This window comes from Palaemon carinicauda, chromosome 32 (genome assembly GCF_036898095.1).
Source record: "Palaemon carinicauda isolate YSFRI2023 chromosome 32, ASM3689809v2, whole genome shotgun sequence".
Taxonomy (NCBI): domain Eukaryota; kingdom Metazoa; phylum Arthropoda; class Malacostraca; order Decapoda; family Palaemonidae; genus Palaemon; species Palaemon carinicauda.
Window position 1 is genome coordinate 76,736,722 of NC_090756.1, and position 23,428 is coordinate 76,760,149.

A 23,428-nucleotide genomic window follows, 5' to 3' on the forward strand; every position below is an offset into this window, starting at 1 on the left:
TGTACTGTATTTAGGAATAACTCATCAAAACCTGCTGCGGAGTTTAAGTCTAAGACTGTAAGTTCTGTAGAATTTAGTGGTACAGGTAACTGGCATTGAAGTGGCAAGTGAGCATACTTTCACATACAGTTCTTCTAATTTGGAAGATCCGTAGTATGTCACACTAAATTTAAATAATAACGATAACATTAGATTTCAGGTAGACACTGGTAATGCATGTACCCAAATTAGCGAGCACGAGTTCCGTAAGTTTTCCTAAGGCTACCCAAAAATTAATGCCTTCTTCAACTAAATTGAAGAATGGTGGGTCCAACATTCCCCTATGTTTAAAGGTTTAAAGGCCACTCATGAATGGCAGGAGCAAGGGACAGTAACACGGCACTATCAAACAAGACAATACCATAGAGAATGACCATATACTGTATACATATCATCAGCGCCCAAGCCCCCTCTCCACCGAAGCTACGACCAGGGAGGACCAGGCAATGGCTGATGATGGCTCCCTCAAACTCTCATCCTTAGCTCACAAGGCTGGTGAGGTTGCAACTACCAAAGAAACTAATGAGTTTGAGCAGGACTGGAACCCCAGTCTGGCGTTCACCAGTCAGGGACGATACCACATTGGCCACCACAACCGATTTGTTTCTGAGGACAGATCTTGGAGAACCAAGCCATAGTTATTGTTAAGGATTCTGGTCCTAATCTATAACGGCGTGATTTGTTGCCAGTCCTTCATATTCGCCTAAGTCTAACTGATAGTCCTTGACGTGACAGTTAAGACAGCGGTGTCCAAGTTTCCGAATGTGTTTAAAGAGGGACTAGGGACCTTTAAAGGCACAGAAGTTTTTTGATTTAAAGGAGTCTGTATCCCATAAGTATTTTAATGCTTGTAATGTTCCCTATGCCATGCGTGCCAAGGTCGATGCAGTATAGGATAAGTTGTTGGAGCAAGATATTATTCAGCTCTTGGGTCATTCTAATTGGGTTGCCCCAATTGTACCTGTACTCAAAGTTGATGATACCGTACATGTTTGTGGTTATTATCAGTTAACCGTTAACGTAGCTACTCAGGTTACGGCATATCCAGTTCCTAAAATTAACGACCTTTTCGCTACTGTGGGTAAAGGAAAGACATTTACTAAATTAGATATGACTAATGCCTATAATTAGATTGAACTTAGTCCTGATTCACGTCCCCTGACAACTATTAATATGCATGGTGAGCTGTTTCATTAGAATCATTTGTGTTTTGGTATAGCTAGTGCACCCAGAATATTCCAGTGTGCTGTAGAGTATTTAGCAAGAGGTATTCCAGGTGTATTCCTATTATTTTACGACATTTTAGCGTCAGGTTCAAACTCTTGTGAACATGAGTGTCTATGTGAGGTTTTAAGGCATTTCAAGGAAGTGGGGCTGAGACTGCACCCTACGTAGTGTTCTTTTGGTGTTGATAGAGTTCAGTATCTGGGTTATACTATTGACTCGACCAGATTAAGACCTACTGAGGAGAAGCTTGATGCTATTCTAAATGCTTCTAGCCTAAGGATATCACACAGTTGAGAAGTTATTTAGGAATGCTTAACTGCTTCAGAAAGTTTCTGACTAATGCAGCAGTTGTTCTGGAAATGTTGAATGATCTGTTGAGGAGAAAGGTTCACTGAAGAGCTTTCCAGAAATATAAGTCTTTGTTAATTGAGGCTTGTTTAATTCATTTTGATCCCTCCCTACCTATAGTTGTATCTGCTGACGGTTCCAAGAATGGGTTACGTGCAGTTCTATGTCAGAAGGATGGTGAGGAGTTACCAGCAGTTTTTGCATCCAGTACTCCAAATAAAGCCAAGCGTAACTACTCTCAGATGGAGAAAGAAGCACTAGGACTCATTTTTGCATTCAAGAAGTTTCCTCATTATCTATGGGGTATTACTTTTTCACTGGTTACAGATCATAAGCCTTTATTAGGTCTATTTAACCCTAATAAACCTATTCTGGAGATGGCTTCAAGTAGAGTTGAGAGGTGGTCTTTGATGCTGCAAGCCTATTCATTTGAGCTGTATCACCGTTCAGGAAAGTCTTAGGTACAATGGATGCATTGAGCCAATTACCTCCGTCTGTTTCTATTTGTGTGGAGTGGATCCAGTTGATAAACACACTAGATACAACTCCAGTCACTGCTAAGGAGATAAGTAGATGGTCTGATAAGGACTCCGTAATAACTAAATTACTACTGTTTCTGGATTGTGGTTGGCCAGAGTCGGTGGAAGACGCGCTAAAGCCGTTTTTTCATCGGAAAGAAGAATTGAGCTTTCAACAAGGTTGCTTTCTATCGGGATCTAGAGTGATCATTCCTCCTCAAGGGAGAGAGCAAATGATAAGAGAATTGCATCAAGAGCATTTGGGCTCTACTGAATTTGACGTAAGTTAGGACAGGCCATGTGATTCGCTTATTGTTTTGGCTGAGGCTAGGGCAAGGAAGACAGTCCTTAGGGTAAGATCCCTGTCTCTGAGAAGTGGAGTAGCTCTAGGTACGCTGCCTTTATTTCTAGGGAGTTGATGTGAAAGGTTTTTTCCTGCTGAAAGCATCGGAGAATAGAAGGAACCCTGGAGGAGGGACTTACAGGGGTATACCCGCTAGCAGATTCTCCTGTCTCAACCACCAATGGAGATCTGTCACTACGTCCTAGGGCATCAACATTAAGGCGGCAGAAGGATTTGATGTTTGTGACCTCTGGTTCTTCAGAACCCACTACATAGAGTGAAGATGCATCCTCCTGAAGGGGACCAGCTTCTCCAATGAGGTGAGGTGTCCCAGTAGCTTCTGTCAAAAGTGCATTGAGAGCGATTCACTTTCGAGAAAAGGTTCTGCTACTTGCCAGAATCTTATCACCTTGTCAGTAGACGGAAACGCTCTGGCTTGGGATGAGTCGATCTCCATACCTAGGTATCTGATACGTTGCTGGGGGACGACGCTGGATTTCTCAAGGTTCAGTTGGATCCCCTTGCAGAAGTTGAGCAAGGCTCCTGACTGCTGGAAGCCAGTCGTCCAGATACTGGAGTATTCTGATGCCCATGTTATAAGGCTAGGCTGAGACAAGGCTAAAGATCATGATACTGTAAATACTTGAGGCAGTGTGGAGAGGCCAAAGCACAACATTTTGAAGTGGTAAACCTTGTCTATGAAAGGAAACCTTAGGTACTTTCTTGATCCTTGATCCTTGATCCTGCTTAACATCTTCTCTTCTCATATTCTGTCACCGCAAAGTGGCATACTGCTCCTGACCAGTGGTCTAGCCAAAAGCAGGCCTGAATAACAGACATAGTTGCCACCTCCAATTTCTGCTTTTCAAATGCCAAAAAAGTGGAGGGGAGGTTAGCTAAGTTGTCACTTGGCACACTGGGTATCAGGTTGGCAATGTCAAGGTCAAGAGGTGAAGAGCTCAGGGTGAGCCTTAGAATCTATGTAAAATTTTCTTTGGTGAGAAAATATCAGATATGGCAATTTTGAGGAATGACTCGATTTAAGAGATTTGTTAGGTGCTGAGATTTGAGTATAGAACAAGTCTAGTATGTCACAAGTTTGGTTTGAGAGGGAAACATTGAAGACTTGTCTTGCACTCTGCGACTGTGCAAATATCGCCTAAATGACACAATATCTGCTCGTTACCTGCATGCAAGGAGGCTCTCCTTAGCCATCCAAGCAGTGAATAAGACTCATTATCTATAGAAAGTGGGTAGTTTCAGACCAAGATGTCGGTACCTCGAGAGGGGCCTCGTCAGCAGAGCCGGGGCCTGCATGTGCAACGGGGTCCGGAGAGTCTTCAATGGGGATTAGGGCATGTGCTTCCTGAATTGGTTCCTGTTTAGGAGTAAGGAGGTACCATCAGGGAACTCTTTCTCAGAACACAACCTGTGAGACGAGCAGGATCTTTCTGAGGAAGGCCACTTCGGCTGCCTCCTACGAGAACCATGTCTACGGCGTTTCTCAACCGGGATATCATTCCGAGTAGACAGGGGTACCACTCAAGGAAAAGGGGGTACAGTAATAGCTCCGGTGTTCTTTTCCTATCCTGAACCTGAAACAAAGAAATATCTGAGAAAAATGGTCTTAGTTGTTCCGTAGAACGGGAAAACTCTTTAGCAGTATGAACAGAAGGCAAGGTAATAGCTTGTGTATGTTTTGGTAAATTAGTAGGATTGTTATTGTTACAAAGTTTGGTAGTTAGATATGTAGGATCCAAATGGGGTAAGTGAGTTCTCAAGGTAGGGGCTACCTAGTAGTCAACTTGAGTTGGCAAGGAAACATTCATAAACACCATCAACAAGTTTACGTGCTTGGGCAGTGATAGCATGTTCAAGGCGTGGATCACTATGATGTGAAACAGCATCATAGCCATTGCATAGAGGAATAGACTCACGTGCTGGATTGGCGGCACGTTTTGTAATTTCAGCGTGTGTCGGAATGGCAGCATGTACAGAAATGGCAGCCTATGTCATGGTAGTACAGTAGAGTATACAGTAGTTATACTTGTTGTTGACACGCATGGTGCCAGTGCATGAATACAGATGGTAGAGACACTAGCCTTCCGTATAGGCTGCTTAATAGGAGAGGGTGCAATGGTACTTTGACAATTCAGCCAAACTGAAGTCTGAGTTGTGGACACTACTGAAGAAGTACGAATAACGTCAACATAGATGGTAGAATTCTGGGACGAGCCCGGAGAATTCTTGTGAAGAGAGCAATGCCGAGGACTCCTGGGCATACGAGGCAACCCAGAATCATAGGAATGAGTGGGTGAAAGATAAGGGTCTTTCAACAAGCCCACCTTCGGTACAGGGGGGAATTTCAGTCTCGACTTGAGAGTATGCTATTCTCGCATGGGAACAAAGGGGAGACTCTCGACACTTTCATGTGCGAAGCCTCAAAAAGCTAAAGGTCATCCCATAGAATCTTCACCATAAAGGGCTTAACACTAAGCACACTAATGGGAGGCTCGGGAGATTTTTGCAAACCATTGAATTCGGGCACTAAAGACACTGGGACTGGATCTCACACCGGAAGTGCAGGGGGCGTAGTCTAGGGATCAGTCTCTGGGATTGATTCATGATGACTAGGCTCACGAGGCAATAATACATTAACAAAGTTATCATCATCAATATGTAAAGGTGATAGGTCACGGCCACCATTCTCACTTATCGGAGTCCCTGCGGGCTCTAGTAAAGGAGGAATGGAGTGGGGAGTTTTGGGTGTTGCAAAAACCAGCTTGAATTTCTTACTGTTTTACAGAAGATGAGGAAGGGAAACGATCCTTTTCAGCTTGTTTCTTACAATAGGAACGACATTTCTCTCATTGGGAGGACGGGCACTCCCTACAATACTTACATGGAGATTCCATGGAACAGTGTTTACCGTGGCATGAAAGGCAGAGGGGATGAGGCATAAACAAAAAAAGGGCTAGTTTAATAATTCATTTTCAATACTGTACTTCTTATTTATATCGTTAATTTGTAGATGCTCTGTTGTCTGTTTTAATATTTTAATGAATGATTCTTTGTTTCAAGCTAACTCAGTGTCCTATCCCCAGTAGGGTTCAGAATGAAATGTTTGTGTTTGTCAACAAACGTAAACCATAAGAGATTAGAATGTTCTGGATGTAAATTTGAATAAATCAAATTAGTCGTTAAATGATATGGGAAAAGGTTCATTTAAGTATACCTGGGTTAATGAGGCCAAGCAGGAACGTGGTATCAACGTGACACTTATCCTTTGAGCACAGTAATCCCAACAAGCAAGTTTGCCCCTGTATGCCCTGTTGTCCTCCAAATAAATTAGTAACAGAGGAACTGTTGGTAGTAAGTTCTAGTCTATCACTGTACATTTAATATGGAACTTGTAATGTTTATAGTCAAGGTTAAGACGACATGGTACTTGACAGGACTGGAGGACTTCAAGGTGCTGTGATTTATTATTATTATTACTTGCTAAGCTACAACCCTAGTTGGAAAAGCAGGATGCTATAAGCCCAAGGGCTCCAACAGGGAAAAAAACCCAATAAGGAATGGAAATAAGCAAATAAACTACAAGAGAAGTTTACGAACAATAACATCAAAATAAATCTTTCATATATAAACTGTAAAAACGTCAAAATAACAAGAATAAGAATGTACCCTCGAGCAAGAGAACGCTACCCCACGACAGTGGAAGAATATGGTACAAAGGCTATGGTATTGCCCAAGAATAGAAACAATGGTTTGTTTTTTAATTGTCCTTCTCCTAGAAGAGCTGCTTACCATAGCTATAGTCTCATAGCCACTGAACAATTACAGTGCACTAGTTAGCCCCTTGAGCAAAGAATTGTTTATCAGTGACATTTGGTGCGTGTCAGTGACCACCTGTTGGGATGAGATTAATTCAGCAATTTAAGGACACTTGGTGTTTTCTCTGTTTCTAAACTCATACTATTACTTGAGAGTGTATCCCCTCATATCTGATCTGACCCGTTAAGATCCTACCGCTAGAGAGTTAGGGGGTCCTTTGACTGGCCAGACAGTACTACATTGGATCCTTCTCTCCGGTTATGGTTCTTTCCCTTTACCTACAAGACACTGAATAGTCTGGCCTATTCATTACAGATTCTCCTCTGTCCTCATACACCTGACAACACTGAGATTACCAAACAATTCTTCTTCACCCAAAGGGTTAACTACTGCAATGTAATTGTTCAGTGGCTACTTTCCTCTTGGTAAGGGTACAAGAGAGACTTTAGCTATGGTAAGCAGCTCTTCTAGGAGGACACTCTAAAATCAAACTATTGTTCTCTAGTCTTGGGTAGTGCTATAGCCTCTGTACCATGGTCTTCCACTGTCTTGGATTAGAGTTCTCTTGCTTGAAGGTGCACTTGGGTACACTGTTCTATCTAGTTTCTCTTCCTCTTGTTTTGTTGAAGTTTTTATTGGTTATATAAGAAATATTTATTTTAATGTTGTTGCTGCTCTTAAAATATTTTATTTTTCATTGTTTCCTTTCCTCACTGGGCTATTTTCCCGGTTGGGGCCCCTGGGCTTATAGCATCCTGCTTTTCCAACTAGGGTTGTAGCTTAGCATTTAATAATAATAATAATAATAATAATAATAATAATAATTAAGCAATAATTATTTAATTGCTACAGGCATAGCGGGATAGTTATTTTCATGCACATATAAAAAATCCCATCTTTAAGTTTAGGAAAGGCATAATATTAAAAGAATATAAAATAAAAATAAAACCTACAACTGTATTGGGTTAACAGTACCATATTTCAAGTTTTTATTGGGAAACTTAGTTCACCCCCATCTTTGAACACAAATGTAAAGTACAGTAATACTATAAATGAAACAATAAATAATAATCTATTTTCAAGTACAGTAAAGATATAACACATATCTATTGCCTCTTCACAAGAGAAGCAACATAAACCCAAACAGAAATGACGTACGCCGGATACGACTTCACGTAGACGGCCAAGGCAAACTCGACGTTGGGTGCTTGCGTCAGGTGAACACCAGTGCTGTGTACAGCTTCTACCACGTTTGCCAGGTTGCTGTACCCTTGGTGTATACACACACCGCACACCTAAAATGAGGCAAATATAATGAATATTATGCAAGAGCTTCAATTATGGATACAAGAATAGTAGGAGAGAAGAGGAATTGATTAGATAACTGATATGAAAACTCCTTTGGTGGCTGTACTAAATAAAAGGGTTGGAAAGAAGTGGAGATAATGTTGATATCAACATTCCTCAATTCCTAAATGTTGGAATGTTTCAGGTGACACTTAACCCTTTTACCCCCAGGCTATTTGGAAATTTCCAACCCTTAACCCCCATGGGGTTATTTTATTTCAAGCACATTTTGTAGTATATTTTTTTAAATTGCTCTTACAGCCTTAATTTTTGTCATAGAGAGGTCAGGTTGGTTTCATTCTCTTGGAAAATGCCTGAAGTTTCTCAAAAAAATTATCAAAAATATGCAAATAAAAATTTAAATACCATTTTTTTGCAAGGACGTACCGGTACGTCCATGGGGGTAAAGGGATGAGTTTTGTGAAACGTACCAGTACGTCCTTTGGGGGTAAAAGGGTTAACACAGGAACCCAGAACTAATAATGTTGAATTGTAATTCACTACCAAAATCATTTTTCGATCATAACAATTACAATTCTTTTCCTGTAGGTTTGGGAATACAAAATGAAAACAAAACCTGAATGACACTACAGATTACATTTACATAACTAAGGAACATCTTTCAACACTAAATCAACTTGATATTTTTGTTTGTTGACTAATTGGAACTCAAACTCTAAGCTTCATTACTTTTACTTAATTTAGCTTTTGCTTTTTATTTTATCTACACACATCCTCTACTGAAATTCATATTCAAGGATATATTCTAAACTGCAAAGCTTTTTATAAATAAAAAGTTTCTCAACCTGTGGTAGCACACCTTATGTGATGCCATTACTGACGCTAACTGAGAGATGTCTGGAGTAGCCGATTTTCCCGCAGCCCGCGCGTCATCTAACCCGGATATCAGTTTGCGCAACACCTTGATAGCATGTCTGTTCCATGAAGTTCTAGAGGGAATAAAATTAAATGCTTTTAGAAAAATTCAACAGAGAATTCTTGAATTATGCAATGTTAATTGTTTCAACATTACTCGTTCGTTCATTAGTTTAAGAACGCCTTGCATATAGCAAGACACGGGCTCTTGCTCAAGGGCAGCGCGTAAACAGCATTGCTAAAACTAATTTAATTCACTACTTTATAACCTTCAAAAGTCTCTGTTTATTTTAACTTTTAATCTTGACATAACAGTCCTGTTAACATACAACTTTACATATAGCTGATGTATAAAACAGAATTTTAATTTTAAGATTTATTATTCTTATACTCCTCTTCCTGATGTTCATATTGATTTTACTCGAAGCAGTGTTGACGTCTACTCCAAAATGAAAATATCCCTTTCTTTCTCCTTGCAAATGCCTCCCCTTCTAGGAACCAGCAAGTCCATCTGGCAGTTGATGGCAACTTACTAGTCGATGATATGACATACCAATAGCCTACTCTTCAGTTCTCCAAGTTGAAAACCTAATCCTTAGTCTCTTGACATCACTGATCAGTGGAGAGGAAGTGAAAGCATGTATATGAACATTAAGCAAATATAGAAATATTTTATAGAAATTCTGTTTATTTGTCAGAAACTCTCCTAATGTTCATATTACTGAATCACATCCACTGATGGAGGTGGGATAATCAACCTAAGAGATGGAAAAGTAAGTCTAAATTAATTAATCTATCGACCACAGGAGATAATTTTAAAAGGAAACCAATCCTAACCCAAAGTAAACGTAATCACGGAGTCTCCCAGTTGAATTAAAAGCCTTGTCCTCATTATCCACCTTTTAAAATCAAAGTCTTGTACAGTATAATGAATAAAATCTTAAATATTCTCATAAAGAAAATTAGTTATGAATTAAATTAAATTTAAGGACATAAACTAACAGTAAATTCTTTTTTATACCATACCCCTCATAGTTTACCACAGCACTTAATGCTCAGTAAATTTCAATCAAAAACAGGTTTCTTTTAGAAAAATCTTTGCAAATACTATATCTATATACCAAGGCACTTTCCCCAATTTTGGGGGGTAGCCAACATCAAACAAATGAAACAAAACAGGGGACCTTTCCTCTCTACGCTCCTCCCAGCTTGACGAGGGACTCAACAGAGTTTGGTTGGTACTGCTAGGGGTGCCATAGCCCACCCTCCCTCGTTATCCACCACAGATGAATCTTCATAACGCTGAATCCCCTACTGCTGCTACCTCCGCCGTCATCCAAGGTGACTGGAGGAAGCAGCAGGGCCTACCGGAACTGCGGTACAAATACCGACCATACAAACCACAGAGCCACTTTAAATACTCCTTTCCAAATTTACCATATAAAGAGAGATAGCTGAACTACCCCCTTGTGAATCGAAACCTTCAAGTCCTTCCTCTGATTTGAAGGTAACTTGCCGTGCGACCTTAACTAGAAAAAAAAATGTAAATTTAGGAAAGATGACCTTCAAAAGTCTATGTTTATATGAACTTTTAATCTTGACATAACAGTCCTGTTAGCATACAACTTTACATATCGCTGATATATCGCAGCACTTCTATTACAGTGGAACCTCTACATCCGAATTTTCCAACATCCGAAGTAAAATTTGAGCAAATTTTTGACTCTACACCCGAATTTTATTTCGAGACACGAAGTAAACATTACGCCATTGAGCGTCGAGTGCTCAGTTCTCTGTTCTTGTGTGTATCGTCAGGTTGTCCTCTGTTTGGTCTGTTATTAACAGTGCTTATTTTCTTCTTTTTCTCACATTTCCTCTTTGATTTTACCTATAATCATGGTGCCTAAGAAGCTAAGTTTCAGTACAGTAAGAAGGCAATTCTTTCATTAGAATTGAAGCAAGAAATTATAGAAAAACATGAGAGCAGTGTGCATGTGAGTGATACTGTATGGCTAAACAATATGGCCGGAATAGGCCTATGATCTCGAGGATCATCAAGCTGAAGGCAGCCATTAAAGCAAATAACCATCGAAGGGGATCACCATTATTACAAGACACCGTTGATAGGGATAAAGGACAAAGAGATTGTTGGCAACGATCATTTGTGAGAAGGGCCAGCGTGATGAACAAAAAGAAAGAAAAAAGTGAAGCAAAGAAAACCAAGATAGCATTAACAAGCTCTTTTAAATAAGACTTCTCTCTTTTTCTGTTTCTCTCGAAACATAGCATTAACATGTTCTTTAAATAAAATCTCTCTCTCTCTCGTTCTTCTTCGCTGTTATAGTGTTAGATACGTCTACGTCTATTATTTTTTTTCCGAGAGAGAGAGATTAAACAAAAATGTTTTTAGAGTACATATGATTTTTAACAGCGTCAACGAGTTGAAAAACAATTAAATGAAACTAAGACAGTAATAACAGCTAATCTGAATTCCTTTATTAACTAAAACAAATATTGATGCAAACACACTCGTGTGCGTATGCACAAACACACACACACAGGTGCAAGAATTACTACGCAATAAGAGAGACGGTCGGGGAGGAGGTAGAGATGGTGACTGCGAAAACATACCGTAACTCGTCACTGAAAGTGATGAAAATAAAAAATCAAAAGAAAAAAAAAAATTAAAAAATATGAAATATAAAAATTAAAAAAAAAATAAATAAGCTAAGTTAGATTAAAATTTCCGTAGTGTAAGTTACGGTATGTTATCGCAGTCACCATCTCTACCTCCTCGCCGATCGTGTCTCCTCGTGCGTGTGTGTGTGTTTGCGCATACGCACACGAGTGTGTTTGTATCAATATTTGTTTTAGTTAATAAAGGAATTCAGATTCGCTGATATTGTTTTTTTAGTTACATTTAACTGTCTTTCAACTCGTTAACGCTGTTAAAAATCATATGTACACAACACATTTTTGTTTAATCTCTCATTTTTGTTTAATCTCTCTCTCTCTCTCAGAAAAAAAATTAATAGACGTCTCTAACACTAACAGTGAAGAAATACAAGAGAGAAAGAGAGAGAGAGAGAGAGAGAGAGAGAGAGAGAGAGAGAGAGAGAGAGAGAGAGAGAGAGATTATTTATTTAAAGAACATGTTAACACCATGTCTACCTTCTCGCTGATCGTCCGTCTCCTGGCGTAGCAAATCCTACACCTGTGTTGGCCTGTCTCTAAGGTAAAGTGGCAATAAAACACATTTTTCATTCATTATTTCTTAATAATTATCTTTTTTACATGCTTCTTTCATATTATGCAGTAATAGTATTGTTATGTGTAATTATGTGTAGCCATTTATTAGGGGTTTATTATGGGTTTTTAGGCTGAGGAACGAATTAAATGAATTACCATGTATTCTTATGGGAAAATTCGTTTCTACATCCGAACATTTTCTACATCCGAAGTAGGTTGTGGAACGAATTAAATTGGTATGTAGAGGTACCACTGTATTATTATTATTACTACCTAAGCTGCAACCCTAGCTGAAAAAGCAGGATGCTATACAAGGGCTCCAACATTGACAGTAGCCCTATGAGGAAAGGAAATAAGGAAACATAGCATAGGGTACAACAAACTACATGCAAAGTACAATGATATACATTGCTGTCTTGTATTCTATGCATTTTTTGACTTCCAAGGAAGTGCTTTGTTGTCAAAAAATACAAAATTGAAAATTCCCACTTACATTAAAAGGCCTCCCTTCCAATTTGTCTTCCTGTAATGGGTACTTCTACCTACTATCGTCGTCGTCGTCGGCGCCCACTCGTGTCCGAGTATTGGGTTCTGTCGTTAGCCATCAGCCTCCTATCTAAAGAGATGAAGAAGGATGGAGGAAACGACAGAATGCCAGTAGCTGGGTATATTGTTTTGGGTGGTCGTGGCTTTGCAACGGCCACGCACACACACTTGGCCCTCACCGTTTTCACCGTGGCTCAAGACATATGAGACAGGCGGCTTCTCTGATGTTGGTTGCATTGGGCTGCCGGGTTCTTGTTATGTCAAGGCCCGCCTTGTTGCCTGCCCGACAGGCATTGCCCTCTTCTGCCGGCGCTGGGAAGCTCCGCCGTTGGGGTCTTGTTTGGTTTGATTTTGGAGTTTTCCTTCTCCTAGCCTTTGCCTATCTTAAATAAAGGAGAAGGCCTATAGGGGGTCCAGTCTTGGTCTGGTCTCTCAGAACTGGCCTTACTATAACATTACAGTAATACCACACCTTATGTCTGGTTACAAGAGACTCGTCGTAGATCAGATTTTCGCTTTATAAGTGACTTGTACGGTATGTTTCCTGTACATATACTAAATGTGAAAAAGTACTTATAACCTGCCATCATTCTATAAAAATCAGATACTTACATTAATAAGTTTCCATGTTGTACATTATGGCACTTAATCATCTTTTCATGATGTAGGAACTCATACAAACTCAGAAAAAATTGCGAACAAAATAAGTCATTAAATAACTAGAGGGGCACTCAGCAGAGCGCAGCCCTCCGCCACGGCAGCTTATTTCTCAACCTTTTGCTCGACCTTGACCTTGACCTTTGACCTAGGACTTTCAAATTTGAATCACTTCCATGTCTCAAGATAAATAATTCCTGAAAGTTTCACTACTCTATGAGTAAAATTGTGGTCAGAAAGTTCTTCACACAAACAAACAGACCAACACGGCCGAAAACATAACCTATTCTCCTACTTTGTCAGCGGAGGTAACTATGTCCAATACCTTATTAGAGACATGAGATTTGGGACATAGGACCTGGTACTGTTGAAACTAGATTGCCATGATATTCTTTGGACAAAATGCTGCCAATCTTATTTCTAAATAACCTGGGTGTTCAATAAGAAGTAAATTCCATCTTGGATACATGTTAACTTATTTCCATTTAAAACTACGCAATAAAATGAAATATCGGAACAGAATTCTTCACGGTAACTAGATTAGAATCTAGTTTAGGTTGATGCAACTTTTGTCATTTCTCAGGTCAATTCATAATCCCTTTGTTGAATTATTCAGATCCAAACAAATTTTAAGCAGGATCAAACCCTTAATTTTCTTCTAATAAAAACTCTGTAAATAATATAATTTCATACAAATTCCGCTTTAGTTTTCCGGTTTTCAAAGACCGATGTTGAAGAAATTCAACTATTCCTGAACAAGGTATGTGGTAGGTTGGACAGGGCACCCGCCACCCGGTAAGATACTACCGCTAGAGGGTTATGGGGTCCTTTGACTAGCCAGACAGAGCTACACTGGATCCTCTCTGGTTACGGTTCCCTTTTCTTTTGCCTACACATACACCGAATAGTCTGGCCTATTCTTTACATATTCTCTGTCCTCATATACCTGACAACACTGAGATTACCAAACAATTCTTCTTCACCCAAGGGGTTAAACTGCTATACTGTAAATGTTCAGTGGTCACTTTCCTCTTGGTAAGGGTAGAAGAGAGACTTTAGCTATGCTAAGAAGCTCTTCTAGGGCAAAGGACTCCAAAATCAAACCATTGTTCTCTAGTCTTGGGTAGTGCCATAGCCTCTGTACCATGGCCTTTCACTGTCTTGGGTTAGAGTTCTCTTGCTTGAGGGTACACTCGAGCACACTCTCCTATCTTATTTCTCTAACTCTTGTTTTGTTAAAGTTTTTATAGTTTATATAGGAGATATTTATTGTTGTTACTCTTCTTAGAATATTTTATTTTCCTTTTTTCCTTTCCGCACTGAGCTATTTTCCCTGTTGGAGCCCCTGGGCTTATAGCATACTGCTTTTCCAACTAGGGTTGTAGCTTAGTAAGTAATAATAATAATAATAATAATAGTCTTGGGTAGTGCCATAGCCTCTGTACCACGGTCTTCCACTGTCTTGCGTTAGAGTTCTCTTGCTTGAGGGAACACTCAGGCAAACTATTCTATCTTATTTCTTTTCCTCTTGTTTTGTTAAAGTTTTTATTGTTTATATAGGAAATATCTATTTTATGTTGTTACTGTTCTTAAAATCTTTTATTATTCCTTGTTTCCTTTTCTCACTGGCCTATTTTCCCTGTTGGAGCCCCCTAAGCTTATAGCATCCTGCTTTTCCAACTAGGGTTGTAGCTTAGCAAGTAATAATAATAATAATAGACCATTGATTGTCCTAAAAGGGGAAAGGTCTCAACAGTAAACGGGAACTGAATGGGAAACTTTTCTTGCACTAGAAACAAAAATCAAGCGATTTGCCTAGAAAACCAAGGAAACTGTGAAAATAAGTCCTCTTAGTGAACATCTAGAGGCGAAAGAGCAAAAAGAAGTCATAAAACTTACCTCACTCAAGCAATCTATTTGGATATTCAAATAAAATAAGTTTCCATATAGTTTACGTATTTCTAGGCGAGGAACTGAATTGGAAGAAAATGTAGTCATTTTGCTAAAGCATCCAATGGCAGAAAACACACACACTAACATTCTAAATTGGACCAGGCTCGCTGGTAATAAAAACATGAACCTTTAGCTTCCTGATTTTACAGTATAAAGAAAAGAATTTTTATTAAATATTCACTCTATAGTAGAGGTATAAAAGGTGGATACAATCCCCCTACCACCTTAGAACTCAGTGGTCCAAATAGCAGAAAGGTCTTGAAATTGGCAAAGATAATGCATGGGAAAAAACAGAACCGCTAAGTAAAACATAAGCAGTTAGCCTAGTATCCTTAGTCGTCTATGGATTTACTTCATATAAACATAACCAACATATATAGTAAGTATTAAATATTAATTACTTTTAATTTGTAATCAAAGGCGAACAGCTGATATAAATTCAATAGAAGAGGGAATGTGAGTGAACAATTCTCCATATATATAAGCAGGACAATGCAGCTGTCAGCAGAATTGGTTCATGTTGCACAAAGGCAATTTAAATCACATTGAGATTTATTAGTTCAAAATGAGCTGTAGAAATTATATTTGAATCACTGGGCAAAAAAAGACATTTTACTTAAGACACAAGTCAATTAGTAGGTGGTGGTAGGGCACCAGCCAACCGTTGAGATACTACCACTAGAGAGTTATGGGGTCCTTTGACTGGCCAGACAGTAATGCATTGGATCCTTCTCTCTGGTTACGGTTCATTTTTCCCTTTGCCAACACACACACACCAAATAGTCTGGCCTATTCTTTACATATTCTCCTCTGTCCTCGTACACTTGACAACACTGAGATTACCAAACAATTCTTCTTCATCCAAAGGTTACATCACTGTAATTGTTCAGTGGCAACTTTCCTCTTGGTAAAGGTAGAAGAGACTCTTTAGCTATGGTAAGCAGCTCTTCTAGGAGGTCACTCCAAAATCAAACCATTGTTCTCTAGTCTTGGGTAGTGCCATAGCATCTGTACCATGGTCTTCCACTGTCTTGGGTTAGAGTTCTCTTGCTTGAGGATACACTCGGGCACACTATTCTATCTTATTTCTCTTCCTCTTGTTTTGTTAAAGTTTTAAAACCTTATATAAGAGATGATTATTTTAATGGTACTGTTGCTAAAATGTTTTATTTTCCCTTGTTTCCTTTCCTCAGCAAGCTATTTTCCCTGTTGGAGCCCCTGGCCTTATAGTATTCTGCTTTTCCAACTAAGGTTGTAGCTTAGAAATTAATAATAATAATAATAACTGAAAATTAGGAGGTTAATATGTCGTAGTTAGTGGCCATCACCCACTAATGGCGAGGTCATATCTTGAGAGGGAGGCATTTTCAGCAAGAGTGAAAGGGAATTAATACTCAGGGTAGACAAAGAGACAGCTTTGAATATAAGACATATGGGAAATCAGGAGAATTTATAAAAATAATGGGTAATCAGAAGGAACACATGAAATAATAACCTTTGAACACTTCTCCATTTCATGATGGCATCTCTGAGAACAACTTCCAGATGATCCTTCAACTGTTCTATCTGAGAAGAATCCACCGACTGGAAATTGATCCGCGCGGGCTGAACACTGGGCAGACCGGGATCAGGCACAGAACGAGAGAAGAACGACCTCCAACCAGAGCCTTTCACGTCGAAATTCACTCGAGGAGGGTCGTCATACTTTTGTACGTTGGCCCAAATCTGTCAAATCAGGAGAAGAATGGAAAGGTTAAAAATTTCATCTAATCAAAACTAGAAATATGAAATTAATAAGTATTTTTACTTGGCAATAATTTATGAAGAATAATTTGCTTCTGTGGTGCAAAATTCATAGACGATTATGTTATTCAATGTAAAGTACTGATGTAATTGGATTAAAATTAACTGGAAAACTTATAAAAAAGACAAATATTTAGTTATGTTGATCTTATTCAAGCAGCCCTCAAGAATGATTTGATACGTACATACTGCTCTTACGTTTTATTGGGAAATTCTTATAACAAAGACCACTTTAATTTTTTTGACTGGTGAGGTATTCAGGACGAGGGCGCCCTCTCCCAGATAGAAAATCAATCAAACCAACTGCAATAAGAAATTTATTTCTATGTCCATTAAATAGCGTCATAAACATTCTAAATTTATTTCTATGTCCATTAAATAGCGTAATAAACATTCTAAAGCTGCAGAATCATTTCCTATTCAAGTGATCACTATATCAGAAAAGAGGAAGGCTTTATAGATACAATCAAAATGACCAGATGAAATTGAGCCTTTTCCTGTCAATATTAACTGAATATTTATATAAAGTATCATGCATGACTTTATGGAACAGATCAGAACACCAAAAGGAGAGTGTCTGTTGGAATGATTTACACTCTTTCAACAACTCACACTTTTCTCAAACAAACAATATTTCACATATTCTTCTATGAAGAAAATTCAGATTAAGAACAAACTGTTAAACCCTACTTTATGTGTTTGAAAACTTTAGAAACAATGAAATGGGTAAATAGTTCAGAAACTTCTTCATTTGCAGTTCATCCAATTATAAAATCATTAAAGAACTGTAATTTATGAAATAATTTATCATCTTTATATGAAATACACTTTGGTTCAGTCCTATGAGATATGAGCAATCTAATTTAAAGTAATAATAATACATACATACATATACCAAGGCACTTCCCCCAATTTTGGGGGGTAGCCGACATCAAACAAATGAAACAAAAAAGGGGACGTCTCCTCTCTAAGCTCCTCCCAGCCTGACAAGGGACTCAACCGAGTTCGGCTGGTACTGCTAGGGTACTAGTAATAATATCACAGATTTCAGAAGTAACTTCAATTTTTCATACCTATACAAACATGAGTAATTTAATATGGATATACTCTACCGCGCAAGCTGGTACAACCGAAGATTCTTCATCGGGGCTCTGGCAACCAATATAGCATGCCCTACTTGCCCATGTTTGAGGTTGACAGGCTAGGGTTGAAGTGGTGAACCACTCTAACTCCGGCTGGACTTCCAAGGTGGACGTGGCGGGAAATAACACTTAAATAACTCAGAATAAATAGATAAGGTTAAAGGAAAGGAATGGGAAGAATCATAATCTCTCCTATGGTAGTGCTCTTTACTCTCGTATCTATGAGAGGGAGCAGTAGGGTACTCTCTTTCATAACTAGATCTGAGGAAGGCCATCTTGAGCGTCTTCTACCCTCTGGAGGGTACACATAACTTTGTGGGGGCAGGGATAACCCCTTAGAAAAAGGGGGTAAGGGTTCCAGCACCCTTTTCCTCTCCTGTTTCTGTAAAGAAGAAACACTTGAAAGGGAAACTGTTGCTTGACCCATATCATGTGAATTCTTAGAAACTTTAGGAACAATAGGTAAAAAATGTTCATGTGTAGTCCTTGGTAATATAGTAGGTTTGTTATGGTTATTACATCTTGAGGATGAAAAGCAAGGGTCTAAACAAGGCTGTGCTCGAGAGGTAGAGGCTGCCAAGTGGTCAACCGGAGTTGACTTATATAAGGCATAATAAGTGGTAATATTCAAACGTCTAAGGGCTTGATAAATTTCACGATCAGGTCATGCATCCCTAGGGAAGCAACGATATGTGGTTAATAGACACTATGGGCAATAACATTATTAAGGGTATCACCAATATGACATGCAAAAAATCTTGGCACTCATTCTCAGCGGCAAAAGGAAATATCTGCTACTTGACTCGACCAAGAGAGATGTTGAGCTTGCCTTACAAAAAATAGCAGCACACTGCCCAGCAACTTAGTAACCTATTATATATTTACATGTTCGGCAGTTTTTTTTTTTCTTTCTGGTCATAGAAAATCACCATAGGAGTCATCATCATCATTCATCATCATTTCAGTCTTCAAAAGTCCTTCGTTGGATATAGGCCTTCCCCAGGTTCCTCCACAGACTTCTATCCCAAGCTATTCTGTGCCACTGTTGCTTATGTTGGTCTAAGTCATCTCGCCAGCGGGTTTTTTGTCTTCCTCGGTTTCTTGTGTATCCTCGGGGTGTCCAGAAGGAGTAAACCCATATAAATAATTCAAAAGTTTGTATCCACACAGGAACAAATAGGACACATTTGGAAGTAATTTTTATATGTCTTAACTTTGCAAAATTGAGTTCTTTACTATGGATAAATGTTTTCAGGAGAGCTGGAATCTAGCCATAAACTTTAATGCGAATTGTCAACGACCCACTGCTAGTTAGTGGAGGGTAGACTGACCATCCCACTCGCATATTCATCCAGTGAGGTCCCTCACTTTTGATTACAGGCAGGACTTCTTGGGGGACAGGTGATGGTCAGAAAAGTACAAGTAAACTCAAGGAAAAAAACAAATTACTTACAAATATGTCATTTGTTCCAACACAAATACAAACCCTTCGCTCTTTACTATCGAGACTCACCCTTAGGTGAACGGAAGTCCAAACTCCAACTGCCTGAAACTTGACCTGGGGTGTAACTCTGAGCTTGCTAGAGCATGAGAGAGAGGTACCATGACACTTTGTGGACTCTCAGCCTGTTAATGGTCCAGAGTTTCACAGCCTGGGCAATCATGGTACATGAGTGGAAAACAATCACTGTGATTTGGCCAGCTAAGAGTAAAGAGTGATATTTCACACCTTCATACTTAAAACTAGACATCAGCCATCTCCCCCTCATAGGGAGATTGGGGACATAACAAAATATATCAAATATTCCAGACCACACAAGTAAAAGTGGTTCTTACCAGCAGTCGGAGGTAGGCCAGCTTGCAGAGTCCTCCAGATGCTGTGCCCCAAGAGAAGGGATGATGAAGGAAGAAAAGGCCAGTAATTTTATCCATTCATCCCAGATTAACACCGGGTAACATCCACCCTCAACCAACTGCTACGTGTACTGTAAGGGAGCTGAGGTACCTAAACCACTTGGTGAGCAGCCTCCACAGGTCCCAGAGTAAATGTATCTAGGTTCCTGCGGGTTACGTCTTGCAGGCAATGGGCAGAGAAGGTTGTTTGCTTTAGCAAAACACCCACTTAAAGTAACTGCCCCACAGAGAAGTTTCTTTTGAATGCTAGGAAAATACTTACGCCCTTAATGTCATGAGCTCAGGGTTAAGGGTCCAAGAACCCCTAAGAACCAGCTACCTTAGACTTCCTGCTCAGTTTGTCTGACAATATGTTCTTTTTTGCCGGGTATGAACAGGGCTGACAAAGAGATCGCATTGTCTTTTGTTCCTCGCTAGTTGCAAAGTTACAGTGAAATAAAACCTTCTTGTCTGGATGTAACCAAAATGGAGCTGTTGAAAAGCCTGTTCAGTTGCTTTTAACTCCAGGAGGTTTATGTAGCATTGTCAATCTGACCCGGCACAGCTAGGAGGTTACCTACTGCAGCAGGTGGGTCCTTCCCCCCCTCCGCCTTTTGCTTCATCTCTGAAGAGCATCAACTAGGGAAAAGGAGAAAGAAGATCTACCCTTCTGTGATGCTTTAGATCCAAGATCCAACAATTCAGATCTCACCTTGCTCCAATTCACCTAAAATGAGCATTCCAGGAGAATACCTGCCCTGAGACCCAAAGGGCTTCAGCTGCCACAATGTGACTGCATGAAAATTCTGCTGTCGGGCACTAGAAACTCTGATGAGGAGAGGTGATCCAGCAGGTACAGCCACGGACGGACATGTAGAAAACTTTGCATCAGTAACTGACAAGCCACTTCTTTGAATCTTGCGATTCTACCTGCGATGGGAAAACTTTCCCTTGTGTCTGTCTGCATTTCAAGATATACTAAGTCCTGCTTGGGTTTCAAAGATGATTCCTCCAAGTTTACCCCACTCTAGAAGCATGGCACTGTAATTGTTCAGTGGCTACTTTCCTCTTAAAGGTAAGGGTAGAAATGACTCTGTAGCTATGATACGCAGCTCTTCTAGGAGGACACTCCAAAATCAAACCATCGTTCTCTAGTCTTAGATAGTGCCATAGCCTCTGAGCCATGATCTTTCACTGTCTTGGGGTAGAGTTCTCTTGCTTGAGGGTACACTTGGGAACCCTATTCAATTTTATTTCTCTTCCTCTTGGTTTTTGAAGTTTTAATTTACTGTATATGAAAGATTTATTTTAATGTTGCTTCTATTCTTAAAATATTTTAATTGTACATTACTTTTTCTTGTTTCCTTTCCTTACTGGGCTATTTTCCTTTATTGGAGCTCTTCCGCTTATAGCATCCTACTTTTCCAACTAAGGTTGCAGCCTAGCTTAATAATAATAATAACAATAATATTAATAATAAAAATAATAATAATAATAATAATAATAATAATAATAATAAGGGAGGTTTTCTGATCCTAAGATTTCAGGAAAGCCTAACTACAAGGCAGTAAAGGTAAGCCCCTGGCAACAGTTGTTCACCTTTAACCAACCTAAATAGTTAATGGAGTCTTGAGTCTAGTCAAGTCTCCAACTCAAGGAAAAAATTCCCAAGACACAAGCATCAATGGGAATAAATCCCAAAAGTAAAAGTCTCATTTGCCACAACCATTGGATGTGGAGGGAGACGTCTGTCTCCAACTACAGCTATGATCAAAGTGAAAAAGGTATGAGTGAGCGGAGGGGGGGTGGGGGGATGCTTTTCCCCGCTACCACTGTTAACAAATGGAACGGTTGTCGACACCTCGTTAAAAGTTTTATGGCCGTATACCAGCCTGCGATATCCCATAGTAAAGAATGAAAAGTTTGTATTTGTACTGGAACAAAGAAAGGTTGAGAGGAGGAAAGTCTAGGAGCTGACGTTATTGCAAGTGAGACACTGTGCTGCAGTAGTGGTACAGTGGGGCGAGTCAGTTACTTAATGGGATTAGTAAAGATGTCCGCACGACTGAAAGGTAAGAAATAAAGGGGTATAAAAATAAAACAAAATACAGTAAAGCAATGACACTTATTCATCTTTGAAAATATATGAAACTACTTACATTTTCTTCATTGATTAAAAGGTACACAGCTTTAAGGGGACTAAATGACTCCTGGGCAGAAAAACTCTTGGCAGTTGAAGGGTTCCACAAGGTCCAGCTTCCATTATCTTCTAAGGTTACCACATAGCAGGTTTGGCCTTCTGGGATGCCACTGCCTAGATGTACGTGGAAAAAAATTCATCAGCAACTCAAAGTACAAAGGCCAGATGAATAATTACCAAAAAGGCCACACAAATGAAGAGCTAAACAAAAGATAAACAAGTCACATTGGGTAAATAGCACACCAAAATAATATCAATTGAAGAAATGAAATGATTTTTACAAAGCAGAAGGGTGAGAGCAAATTTTATTTGAAATATGGGGGTAGTCATGAAAGAAGTCCAGAAAATTATAGTATCAATATATTTGTAAACATACCCACAAGGAGAAATGCAGTCTTGCCAAGATACAAAAAGAAGTTGGTTAGTAGGACGGCATGCTCTTCTTCATCGCCAGTTAGCATGGTTAGAAATTGCTGAAAAATAATTCAGCTGCCATCATCTCTATGCGCTAGAAAACCTTCACCATTCACTTACGTTCCAATATTTCAGTTAGTATGACATGCTTTGCATATTTGGAATACTGTACAGTATTTAATCTACGCTTTCTAATATACAAATTACTACAAGTGAAGCCAGTATGGAGTATGATTCACTTGAAAGTTGTAAGCTCAGGACTTAGAACCTTTCAAGTTTTACAATGGATTATATAAAAGGCGTTCCTCTAAGCCAGTGGTTCTCAACCTTTTTTCTGTCATTTCCCCCCTGCACCCAGTTCAACCACCCAGATTTCCCCCTTCATACCCCGCCCAGCCCTCATGCCCACTCGCCTGCCTCAGAAATGGGCATGACACTCCAATTCTCCCCTTGAATATCATGTCTTTGAGAACTGATATGATCATATCACAATTGAATGGCTAACAACAAGTTGCCGCACGTACTATGAGGACATTTTCCGCTTGTTTTAGTTAGTAGGTAGTGTAATTATTTCCCCCCTGGAAGCTTCAAATTTCCCTCCAGGGGGAAATTTCCCCCAGGTTGAGAACCACTGCTCTAGGCAGTCAAAAGAAAAGTGTTTAAAAAATATGACATCAGTGGATAAAAACCGTATGCTAAAAGACTTTTTTCTTAAGTTAAGATTAATCAAAAGATCTTAGCCTTGCAGAGGATTTATATTCTTCTTTAGCAGAAGGCTGATGTCCGTATTCCCTATTCAGATTAACATTTAGCTCTAGATTCTTGCAAAAAAAAGATTTAATGGACTAGTAAAAAATGTATTGATGAAAAGGCCAACCCCAACATAAATTAACTAAGCAATCTTATAAAAAGCATGTAAATAGAAGTTTCATATAAAATGTATGTTGAAATTTATCACTAATAATATTTGGATGCCTGTCAGTGAACCCCATACTCATTTTGGTTACATTTTGTCTATCCATTGGCAAACACTTGC

General features: G+C 39.3%; 1 protein-coding gene across 2 annotated transcripts in view; it reads right to left on the bottom strand.

Annotated features, from left to right (window-relative positions):
* Positions 1–7,293: 7,293 nt before the first annotated feature.
* LOC137625784 (coiled-coil and C2 domain-containing protein 2A-like) overlaps positions 7,294–23,428 on the bottom strand; it is a 165,625-nt gene continuing 149,490 nt past the window's right edge. Inside the window, exons 23-27 of one of the 2 annotated variants that reach the window (XM_068356673.1) lie at positions 22,355–22,451; positions 21,938–22,092; positions 16,436–16,665; positions 8,480–8,609; positions 7,294–7,607 (exon numbers count right to left, since the gene is read on the bottom strand). In XM_068356673.1, the coding sequence (XP_068212774.1) occupies positions 7,419–7,607; positions 8,480–8,609; positions 16,436–16,665; positions 21,938–22,092; positions 22,355–22,451 (801 nt within the window). In that variant the 3' untranslated portion in view covers positions 7,294–7,418. Of the gene's footprint in view, positions 7,608–8,479; positions 8,610–16,435; positions 16,666–21,937; positions 22,093–22,354; positions 22,452–23,428 lie in introns of those variants that run through there. The other variant, XR_011040898.1, reaches the window with a different exon arrangement.